Source organism: Halichondria panicea, chromosome 4 (genome assembly GCF_963675165.1).
Source record: "Halichondria panicea chromosome 4, odHalPani1.1, whole genome shotgun sequence".
Classification (NCBI taxonomy): domain Eukaryota; kingdom Metazoa; phylum Porifera; class Demospongiae; order Suberitida; family Halichondriidae; genus Halichondria; species Halichondria panicea.
In genome coordinates, this window is record NC_087380.1 from 7,307,074 (window position 1) to 7,317,160 (window position 10,087).

Consider the following 10,087-nt stretch of genomic DNA (forward strand, 5'->3'; position numbering starts at 1 on the left):
ACCAAAACAGTTTGTTCTAAAGACGACCTTTCTACAACACTTTGTTCTAAAGACGACCTTTGCCCGTATTTCATAACATTTTGTTGACCTAGTTAAGTTTGTGGCAGCTTGATAATGTCCAAGAGAGTGCCTGGACAACCTGGGAGGTTCATCACCTGGTTTAGGAGTGCTCTAATGGGGGTAAGTATGTCCACACTCAATAGCATTGTATAATGTGTACCACTGTGACTGTGTGTCTTGTTCTCCAGCGTCCCCTGGAGCCTCACCCGTGGACACGTACAACAGCAGTGATGTCATCACGATCTCCACCTCCTCCCAAAATTCCTGAAGGCCCTGCCCACAGACTGGCAAACAACTACTATGTGAGCAGAGACGATCGTCGACGTGTCACACCTCCTCAAGTGTTGAGCACTCACAAGCAACTCAGAGAGGGCTCTGACCAACTAAGCAGGTAGAAGCGTACCTATGACTACTGTGTGTGCGTGCGTGCGTGTGTGGTAGGACCAGCGTTAAATAGAGCATTTTTGAACGCAATAACTTTAGTTCCACTGGTCCAATAGCATTAATTTTGAAAGGCCTTTCAGATGATGTGTTAAGTTAGATGGGCGGGGCCACGCCCATCTAGTGTTAAGTCTATTTTGGGCCTGTTTTGACAAAATACCAATACCGCCCATGCTAAAACAGGAAATTATGGCTTGTTCATACCATCTGAAAGAGCTCATTTTAAGATTTCATAAAGTCGTGTGTGGCATCATGATCAGAACTATAGTTACAAAGCCAACTCCAAAATACAGGCCTAGTGAGGCTGTACCTATGATACTGTGGCAGTGTGTGTGTGTGTGTGTGTGTGCCCTCTGTATAATTAATACTGCATGATTTCTCTAAGATGTAACTAATAACCAGCTAATTCTACTGGTTTATTGTGACACATTCTCTCCCCTTATTCAGTGGTGATGTGACATTCCCTCAGATGACCACGCCTCCCACTCCTGGCCTTGTCCAAGACCCCCAGTGGAGGGAAATCCCCCCTAGCTAAGAACACAATCTGACTTACCTGTGTACGGTTCATTAGATATTTCACAGTTTATTATTAATAATAATTATTCGTCGATATTAATTTAATAATTATTGTATTTTGTCATAAAAAACAATAAATAATGTGTTAAGTATATAAAAGTCAATAGTTAATCTGTTCCGTTGCTAAGACTAACTATTTGAGCTAGTGTTGACTTTAGTCCGCTCCCAACTGCTCCGCCGTTGCTAGGGGCAACTCGCTTGTACACTCTTCGATACTTGTCGTCCACAGAGGCTAGATAATACGTGCCAGGGAAGAGCTTGCTATTATCACCCACGGGTGTATAGGGGGCAAGATGGTGAGTGTCTTCTCGCAGTTTCATGATGGCCTCAAATTTGGCTGGCTCCACGACCTCTCGATTGCTTAGTCTTTGAGGGACGTCAGCTACAGGGGCCATTAGACGAAATAGATCCTCGAGGTTAGAGGTCACTTTGAGGGAGTACATGGATGAGGCCAGGCCAGAACCATAAGAGAATAGGACCACTCTCTTATCAACCAGAGCATCTCTCTTTGCACTGCAGGGGAGGGGGGAGCATCAGTGTAGAGCTACTAAATGAATGTTTCAAGTTAGTTACCAAACAATACTCAAGTAAGGGATAATGGTAAAGAAGGGGACAGAGTGGGAAGGAAGGATGGAGAATAGTGGGTAAGAAATGGGCCGGGAGACAGTGGTAAAGTTAGCTGAACACAACTTATTTACAGACCTTGCTAGTAGAGAGACCAGTCCACCATAGAGAGAGGCAGTGTACATGTTCCCCACCTCACGCCCCAGTAGCAACGAGGGCTCTGTCTTGGCCTGGCACTCCACGTTGCTGTTCTTAAGCATCAGCTTCTCGACATCACGATCACCCACAGTGGACTCTAGTGAGCGTCCAACCACGCTCTCCAGTCCAGCGTAACATCCCGTGGCTTCCGGGGAGGGAGAGCGAAGGAAATCGTTGAGCTTCAGTCTTGCCAAACTTTTGATGACCAATTTAGTGAACGGAGAGTGGAAGATGAAGAAGTCGCCATCATCAAGAGTGAATGTTTTGTCGTTTGTTGATGCTCTCTGTGAGTAAAGCTGGTAGCACTTGTCCAGAGCTGTGAGGTAGCATTGTATGGAGAGTTTCCCATCCACCACTGCATATTCTGACTCGAGGTTGGGCTTGTAGAAATCGTACACGTGCTCCATATGCACTCCTCTGAGACCTGCAGTGTCGGGAGGTGAGAGGTCATAATTATAAATGACAACAGATTATTAAAAGAAGAATCCGCACCTCTCTCCAGAACAAGGGGAGCATTGGGTCCGACGAGCATGGCAACGGCCCCGGCCCCTCCAGTAGGCCTAGCAGGACCAGACGCATACACTGCAATGTCTCCAGCCACCACTAGAGCAAAACGACCTACAGACAAAACCACAATAGTATTGAAAATGAATACTTTCCAGTATAGTTATATGCAACTGTCAGACACATAATTACAATGTACGCAAGGGTAATTGTACTCACCGTCCCAGGAGCTGCTCTCAACCCAGGAGACAGCATTAAAGAGAGCCTGGGTGCCTCCATAACAAGCATTCGTTGTGTCAATACCTTCCACGGCCGAGTTACCGGAGGCAGCAAACAACTGCATGAGGACAGTCTTGGTGCTCTTGCTCTTATCGAGGATGGTTTCCGTGCCAACCTCAAGGCGCCCAATGTCTGAATAGGAGACTCCAGTCTTGTCCATGAGTGATTGAACGACACTCAAACACAACGAATTAATGTCCTCACAATCGCTACAGAACCCCATATTCAGTTGACCGAGTCCAATGGTGTACTTGCCGCCTGAGGCACCGTCGTGGGTCTCGAGGGCCGTCTGATTGACACAGGTGGAGGGAAAGTAGATGTCTAAGGCCACAATGCCCACATTTTCGGGCCATTTTCCAGCCTTAAAAGAGGGGACCTGATTCACTGACATGGTGGTTGGTTAGGGTTTAGTATATTGATTGATTGGCGGCTGATTGAGTGGCTTATAAGTCCCTTGACTGTGTGGCGTGTCGTATGAATGATGAGATGAGCACATGTGGCACTGCTGTGGCGATGGGCTGATGGCCTGGGGTGAGGTAGCTAGCTCAACATTCATAGCTGGGGGGAGGGGCTGGGTGGGTGCACATATTTATAAGTGGGAGGGGCTGGGAGAAGGTAGTCTCGCACCAGCCCCAATTTAGGAAAGTGCGAGACTAGGCCGTGTTTTCTCTAATTGAATACTTTTTTAAAGAGAAAAATCGGCATGGGAACACTCAACGTAAGTGGGAGGGGCTGTGTGTGGTCCAGGATATGGATGCCAGCAAGCATGTCTAGAAGAACCAAGAAAGGAGGAAAGAGAAAGACGAAGGTGTTCTAAGAGTCTCCATTGTATCCATTGTTATTATATCGTGTCCATACAGGCTGAGCCTCCTGTGAGAGCTGCAGCTAAAAGTGGTGAAGTTTAACTAGCCATAATAGCTTGCCATACCTCCTTTTCTCAAAAATATACGTATTAAAGGCTGTATATAGCCGGCCCAGGCGCCATGGTATTTTGTCGTATTTTGTCGAATTTCCGGAATCTTGATCTGAGCATACCATGTTCGTACCATGTGATAGGCCTTGCGTCTAAACTAAAATACATATCTTAGTATTGATATTGATTAAGTGTTATAATCTCTTGAAAGTTAGAGTAGCTTGCCAAATTGTTCGTTTTTTAATACATAAGGCTATATTGCTCATGTTGTTTTGTTGAAATAAGTGAGGCCCAGCCATATAGAGGTTGACTGCTCTTATTTATTATATACCTCCCACTAAAGATGTTCGTTTGGTGATCAGCAGTGAAGTGAGGGCAAGGAACTTTGCGGCCCTCGAGTTGGAGCTCCTGGGTCCATTCCTCTTTGGTCAGAGCACAATGTGTCAGGCAGTAAGTCTATTTATATATAGCTCAGTGTGTGCATGTACTGTTACTACCGTATTACTAGCTGGTGAAAAACCTTTGCGAATGAGCCAAATCAGCAGAAAATTTGACCCTTTGCGATCTAACTATTGCGTTCTGGCAAGGATCGTGTGTATTTACTAGTAGGTTTTACGGATTTTATTATTGCGAATTGATCAACCATTGCAAAGTTCGCAAATGTTTGATGCTCGCAAAACATTCTAGTAATACGGTATATTTATCATTCTACTCTAGGCCGTTGAAATGTGGCAGAAAGAGGGTTTGTTAGACGCGGGGGAGACGTGTCTACCCGTGTTCTTCGGTCGTGACAAATGGGAGGGTGTACGGAGGGCTGTAGGTATCGTGCAAATTACTCTTAAATTAGCTGTGAGTGGGTGTGGTGTGGGTGGAGTCACGAGATATCAGTGTTGTGTATAAATCACCACAGAAGAACGATCAACATTTCTTTGAGACTGAGCACGTGTTTTCTAAGGATGTACAACAGAACGGTCTCTTCATGCACGAAGTGGCTGTAAGGTGAGGTCATCAGGAGTACATGAAGGGGAGTAAGCAACTACCGTATAGCGGGTAATTTTCGGGGGACAAAATATTCGTGGTTCAGCAATATTTAGACATTTTGTGTGGGTAATATTTTCGTGGTTGGAGCTTGCACTGCAGGTAAAGGTAGGCAAGGTCGCTTCATTCGTGGGTAAAATATTCGTGGTTAGACCTCCAATCACGAAAACCATGAATATTTTACCCCACGAAAATTACATGCTATACAGTACTGCACAACCCATACAAACATGTTGTTGTCTGACTCCGTGTACTATGTGTATAAAACGCCCACATATCAAGTCTTCATGTACTCCTGGTTTTATTCATAATGTTCAAGCTTAGTAACTATATAGGATTGGCAAAACTTTAGCATTTTGCACGTATTTTTCATGTATTGTATTTCTTCATTCTCAGCAATTATGACATGCAAAGAGTATCTTCCGTGAAGGCTTTTAATCTGTTTGCATCTGCCAGTTGCCATGGTGAGTATATACCCACCCCCCTCACTCCTCACACTCACTTTTCCCACAGTGACTGATTTTTCGAAGCGTGTCCATCGCAGTGCCAATGGAGAGGTGATATCGTCCACTCTCACAGACAAGGAGAAACTCATTGCCCCAGTCAAAGACAGAGGGAACACTAACTTCAAACAAGACAGATATAAAGCTGCCATTGGGGACTACACCACAGCCATCAAGCTATGGTGTGTTTATAATATCATGTAGTGGGTTACTTTCGTATAGCCCAAAATGTTCGTATTTTTCAAGAATTTATCCAAAAATGCGGTTCTACGTCACTATTCTGAGCTATATGAATATTTAGTATTTGGTAATTCATATGAAATTTGTCTCCAACGAAAATTACCCGCTATACGGTATACACCTCATGTTTTTATTGTTCTTATGTAGTCCGTTTAATCCTATCCTCTACTGTAACCGAGCGATGTGTTACCTGAGAAACGAAGAGTTCTGGTGTGCGTGTCTGGACAGCTATCGTGCTGTTGTCCTGCGTTCTGGTTGGGAGAAAGCATATTATCGCTGTTCCGAGGCCTGGGCTAAACTGGGGGAGCCGAAAGTAGCTCTGATCATCAATCGAGAAGGTTTAAGGGAGTGCATTGAATCGGGGGACCTTCACAAACCGTCTGCTGAGCTATATCCAGATGAGTAAGCCAGGGTTAATGGTATGGGGGAAAGATTAATGATGGTCCCTGCCACTTCCCGATTTTTAAGCTTCTCATTGATGGTACCGTTTGAAAGGTATTAGATCCATAGATTTCATGTTATGGCAACTAAAAGAGTCCCCGAACCATTGATTAAACGGGGGTCTGTGGTACATGTAGTTGAAGAGTCTTTCAGCAGCCATAACTTTAGTATCGTTGTGTCAGATATAGTAGATGGTAGACCCTCTCTAGTAATAATTTGCAGACTGACAGAGGGGAGGGGGGGGGGGGGTCTAGTGGTAAACCACTAGTATAGAACCCTGTAGTGTGGGTGAGAAGCTAATGCTGCTGCTATCATTATTTACAGAGAGGAGCCATGGTCTACTGAACCAAACGAGGAGGGAATGATAAGGCTTCCAAAGTCATTGGGACCAGCAAAGCTGGCAGACCTGATACAGGAAATTGCTGAAAAGGAAGTCAAGAAACAAACAGAACAACATAAAACAACAGAGAAACAAAGACCCCAGGAACAGGCACAGCAGCATCATGCAAAGATCTCCGAGCAAAAGAAAGCTCCATCGAAGAAAGTTCATTTATACACTGGTTTCGAGCCATTGACGTGTCCATTGCTAACAAGCCCTCAACTAACGGTCAAGTCTCTCAAGAGCCTCAGTAAGCAAGTGGAGTTACAATACTACCAGCCGTCAGCGTACTTCAGCCGTGGGCACGACTGGGAGAAGCTGGAGCCCACACCACGCCCACTCACCACACCCCTCACGAACCCAGACACAATTCAGGAGCCGATGGATGCAGTATTTGAGGAGATATGGTGTCCTCTGATTGCTGAGTCAGCAGACAGACTGCGTATGGCACCGTCCAGCATTCAATACCTGACAGATCAGGACATTGTCAGAGAAAAACGACTTTAATTAAATAATTCTACCAAATTTTTGTTCTGAATACACCCTTGATATCCATGGTACAACTATTACATGTATAATATAAAATTATATAGTAGAGCATTGGTTTGTAGCCGCGGTTACTTATGAAACTACATTGAAACTTTTAGTAGCCGCGGCTAATAATGGGTAAAAAGGTGTGGTTAGCTTGGAGACCACTCCCCTTATTATCTTTCTGCGGGTGTGGCAGCAAAAAGTGGGCGTAGTCCCATAGGGTGATATTTGAGGTCAGCTAGCTAGCTAATTAATAATTGCTGCAGCTCAGAGCTAGCTAGCTAGAGAGATGAGTTCTAGTGAATTTCCAGTGACTGTGTTCGAAGCCATTAAAGCCTACCTTGACCAGGTGAGTGGTGCGTGTGTGTGTGTTACCCCGGCCTGTACTGACCCCCACTGTTACTACCACAGGCACCCACCTATCATGTATGCCTGTACTGACCCCTACTGTTACTACCACAGGCACCCACCTATCATGTATGCCTGTACTGACCCCCACTGTTACTACCACAGGCACCCACCTATCATGTGGCTGTGGAGGCTATCCTCATTGCTTGGATCTGCTATCTACTCCTCTTCTCAAAACGCTACCGTCCACAATCAAAACACGACAAGCTCTCCAAGGAGGTACGTTATCCCCTAGTCTCACAGGCCACACTTTGAGTTGTATCAATATCAGTTCCATAGTATGGCCCGCGAGACTAGTTATCCCCATGCCACGCCCCCATTTGACCCCCCCCCCCTAGGAAGAGGACGAACTGATAGGAGAGTGGAATCCAGAGCCGCTGGTACCTGATGGTTACCCGTCAGATAGAGAGGTAGACCCCTCCCCCATAGTCACAGGGTAAGCCCCTCTCGTTATTAGTCCCCGAGTGTACTCCTGTGTGTGTGTGTGTATAGGACTGCTGGGGCCCACATCACTGTCAATGGTAAAGAATGTCTCAACTTGGCCACGCTCAATTTCCTGGGTCTGCTAGAGAACAGCACAGTCAAGGTGCACTGTTGTTTGCACAGTGTACACGTACATATAGCATACTACCATATATATATATATATAGGAGGCTGCTGCTAGGAGTATTCAGAAGTATGGAGTGGGCTCTTGTGGTCCTAGAGGGTTCTATGGGACAGTTGGTGAGTGTGTTACGGCCTCACACCCCACACACACCTCACACACGCCCACACACTAGATGTCCACCTCGAACTAGAAAAGCGACTGGCTAAGTTTACTCAGAGAGAAGAAACTATTTTATACTCGTACGGATTTGCTGCAGTCTCTAGTTGCATTCCAGCCTACTCCAAGAGGCGTGACATCATCTTTGTGTGAGTACGCCCACCATCTCTCTCAGACCCCCCACATAGTCAGTCTTTATACCCCCTGCAGTGATGAGGGCGTAGCCTTCTCCATTCAGAAAGGCCTTGTAGCCTCACGCAGTAAGCTCAAGTACTTCAAGCACAATGATATGGCCGACCTTCATCGACTACTGGAAGAGCAAAGAAAGCTCGACGAAAAGGTGACACATGCAATTAAATATAATACTGTATTTAAAATTAATATCTACAGAATCCTGCCAAAGCAAAAGTCACTCGCAAGTTCATGGTGGCCGAGGCTCTTTACTACAACTGGGGAGATCTCGCCCCACTACCCAAATTGGTGAGAATACGTGTACATACATTGAAACCCCTCTATAACGGACACCTTTGGGGAGCAAAGATTTGGCTCTTATACAGCTTGGTGGCCTTTGTTGAGGGGTTGTTTTGTACGCAAGCTGTTCGTTTGGAACCTGGCTTTTTATCTAATTATTGTAGTTGGCCTTCTTTCAGGGATGGCCATTAAGAGTGGTTCCACTGTATAATTATAGTGTGTGTTTTTAGTTTACCTCGCAAAAGACTTGTGTTTAAGCCCCTCCCCTCTTTGTACATTCAGGTTGAGTTCCGTAACAAATACCGAATCCCCCTTATCCTGGATGAGAGCGTGAGCTTCGGAGTGTTGGGAGCTACAGGACGCGGGGCAACGGAACACTTTGAACTTGATGTAAGATAATTGTATAGTGGTTAAGTAGACTAACTATACTAAGATTGTGGTTAGTAGACTAACTTTTCCCTACGAATGCACTAGGCTAATTTCTTACTGTATATTGTCCTGTACTTATTCGAGGACTCTTTATAAAGAGATTGTGTAGTGGAGAGGTTGTTAGCTAAGTGCATGTATGTAGTGTCTCGACTAAGTCCAACAGACTAACTACACTTGTACCATGCATGTGTAGGCATTAATATATGTATATACATGCAGTGTCTATTTGTGTATATAGCCTGAGGACGTTGACATTATGTGTGTATCCCTGGACATGGCGGTGGCTAGTGTGGGAGGCTTCTGTGCGGGCAAGGCCTACGTCATTGATCACCAGCGATTGTCAGGACTCGGTTATTGCTTCTCAGCCTCTGTGCCTCCAATGATGGCCAGTGCCGCCATAGAGGGGCTCAATATCATGGAGGGAGACGGAAGCATCTTCACACGTCTGCGTGCTAATGCCAAGAAAATGAGAGAGTTACTTTTTGGGTGAGTAAACTAAAAATGCATATACACACAGTCAAAGAGAATCGGCTGTTTCAAACGAAAGCTGTTTATAATTATGTTCTGCATGTATATATATACCATAATGTCTAATTACCCTTTATTGCCTCCTTCCAGTGTGAGCGGTGTGGAAGTGTGTGGATTGGAGGCGTGTCCTGTGATTCACCTCAGGGTGACCACACCCACTTCCTGTCAAGAGAGCGACCAACAGCTACTGCAAACCATTGCTGACGAGTGTATCGCGAGTGGGGTTGCCATAGTCACGGCCAAATATCTGGACGAGGAGTACCAGAAACCACCTCCAAGGTTCGTGTACGGTATTCGTTTGTATTACCCTGGTCATCCTTTCGTTATTTGCAGCCTTCGTCTGACAGTGTCCAGCGAACACACAGAGGCTGAACTAACGACAGCAGCCGGGGTGATCAAACAGGCCATTGCCAAACACATACTAGCCAGCTAGCTAAAGTAACCACGTTGGAGACACTAGTTGGCACAAGTATAGTGCTTTTAATACCATGTTGTAGTACGATAACAGTACATAATTATAGTGTGATTGACTGTTACTTTTATAATGACTATATTTTCAACATCATATCAATTATGTCAATTAAAGATGATAAATTATAGTACCATCCAAAAGCTAAACTTGCTATATATATGCGTACGCAAACATTTTAATCTATCAAACTGAAATGATGGCCCATTGAAACACATCATTTGAAAGGTCTCTTTTAATATTATGTTATGGTTATCGCTATGAAATCCTAATAGCCGCCCTCCTTGGGCTAGCTGAGTCAGCCCTAGCCTCGATCCCTGGCCACTCAGGGGAGGCCAGTGAAGGAGGCTAA

The 10,087-nt window shown here is 45.2% G+C and overlaps 4 protein-coding genes across 4 annotated transcripts in view; 3 read left to right on the forward strand and 1 right to left on the reverse strand.

Annotated features, from left to right (window-relative positions):
- Positions 1-9,833, forward strand: part of LOC135334736 (serine palmitoyltransferase 1-like) — a 33,858-nt gene extending 24,025 nt beyond the window's left edge. The window contains exons 2-13 of the mRNA XM_064530018.1: positions 6,938-7,016; positions 7,181-7,294; positions 7,414-7,511; positions 7,568-7,661; positions 7,726-7,798; positions 7,855-7,987; positions 8,049-8,178; positions 8,229-8,318; positions 8,592-8,699; positions 8,977-9,224; positions 9,357-9,545; positions 9,600-9,833. Of these exons, the coding sequence (XP_064386088.1) occupies positions 6,957-7,016; positions 7,181-7,294; positions 7,414-7,511; positions 7,568-7,661; positions 7,726-7,798; positions 7,855-7,987; positions 8,049-8,178; positions 8,229-8,318; positions 8,592-8,699; positions 8,977-9,224; positions 9,357-9,545; positions 9,600-9,699 (1,437 nt within the window). The 5' untranslated portion in view covers positions 6,938-6,956 and the 3' untranslated portion in view covers positions 9,700-9,833. The remainder of the gene's footprint in view (positions 1-6,937; positions 7,017-7,180; positions 7,295-7,413; positions 7,512-7,567; positions 7,662-7,725; positions 7,799-7,854; positions 7,988-8,048; positions 8,179-8,228; positions 8,319-8,591; positions 8,700-8,976; positions 9,225-9,356; positions 9,546-9,599) is intronic.
- Positions 21-1,181, forward strand: LOC135335307 (NADH dehydrogenase [ubiquinone] 1 alpha subcomplex subunit 7-like). Its single transcript, XM_064530760.1, has 3 exons — positions 21-180; positions 249-451; positions 949-1,181. Exons 1-3 carry the CDS (start codon positions 115-117, stop codon positions 1,034-1,036), a joined length of 357 nt encoding a protein of 118 aa, XP_064386830.1. The 5' UTR covers positions 21-114; the 3' UTR covers positions 1,037-1,181.
- Positions 1,101-3,194, reverse strand: LOC135335303 (hydroxymethylglutaryl-CoA synthase 1-like). The gene is made up of 4 exons (XM_064530756.1): positions 2,563-3,194; positions 2,332-2,457; positions 1,780-2,263; positions 1,101-1,590 (listed from the first exon to the last, which is right to left on the reverse strand). The coding sequence occupies exons 1-4, from the start codon at positions 3,011-3,013 to the stop codon at positions 1,185-1,187; spliced, it is 1,467 nt and encodes a 488-aa protein (XP_064386826.1). The 5' UTR covers positions 3,014-3,194; the 3' UTR covers positions 1,101-1,184.
- On the forward strand, positions 3,327-6,733 carry LOC135334734 (uncharacterized). Its single transcript, XM_064530014.1, has 9 exons — positions 3,327-3,430; positions 3,483-3,516; positions 3,879-3,985; positions 4,253-4,384; positions 4,446-4,534; positions 4,970-5,037; positions 5,087-5,258; positions 5,464-5,718; positions 6,082-6,733. The coding sequence occupies exons 1-9, from the start codon at positions 3,377-3,379 to the stop codon at positions 6,641-6,643; spliced, it is 1,473 nt and encodes a 490-aa protein (XP_064386084.1). The 5' UTR covers positions 3,327-3,376; the 3' UTR covers positions 6,644-6,733.
- Positions 9,834-10,087: the final 254 nt, after the last annotated feature.

What these genes read in the sequence shown, in the direction of transcription:
- LOC135335307 (XM_064530760.1), top strand. Translation starts at nt 115, where the DNA reads ATGTCCAAGAGAGTGCCTGGACAACCTGGGAGGTTCATCACCTGGTTT. An exon ending in TTAGGAGTGCTCTAATGGGG is followed by an intron (nt 181 to 248) that starts GTAAGTATGTCC and finishes CTTGTTCTCCAG; the next exon opens with CGTCCCCTGGAGCCTCACCC. An exon ending in GGCTCTGACCAACTAAGCAG is followed by an intron (nt 452 to 948) that starts GTAGAAGCGTAC and finishes CCCCTTATTCAG; the next exon opens with TGGTGATGTGACATTCCCTC.
- LOC135335303 (XM_064530756.1), bottom strand. Translation starts at nt 3,013, where the DNA reads ATGTCAGTGAATCAGGTCCCCTCTTTTAAGGCTGGAAAATGGCCCGAA. An exon ending in TCCCCTTGTTCTGGAGAGAG is followed by an intron (nt 2,264 to 2,331) that starts GTGCGGATTCTT and finishes CCGACACTGCAG; the next exon opens with GTCTCAGAGGAGTGCATATG. An exon ending in CTGGTCTCTCTACTAGCAAG is followed by an intron (nt 1,591 to 1,779) that starts GTCTGTAAATAA and finishes CCTCCCCTGCAG; the next exon opens with TGCAAAGAGAGATGCTCTGG.
- LOC135334734 (XM_064530014.1), top strand. Translation starts at nt 3,377, where the DNA reads ATGCCAGCAAGCATGTCTAGAAGAACCAAGAAAGGAGGAAAGAGAAAG. An exon ending in GAGGAAAGAGAAAGACGAAG is followed by an intron (nt 3,431 to 3,482) that starts GTGTTCTAAGAG and finishes GTGTCCATACAG; the next exon opens with GCTGAGCCTCCTGTGAGAGC. An exon ending in TGCATCTGCCAGTTGCCATG is followed by an intron (nt 5,038 to 5,086) that starts GTGAGTATATAC and finishes CTTTTCCCACAG; the next exon opens with TGACTGATTTTTCGAAGCGT.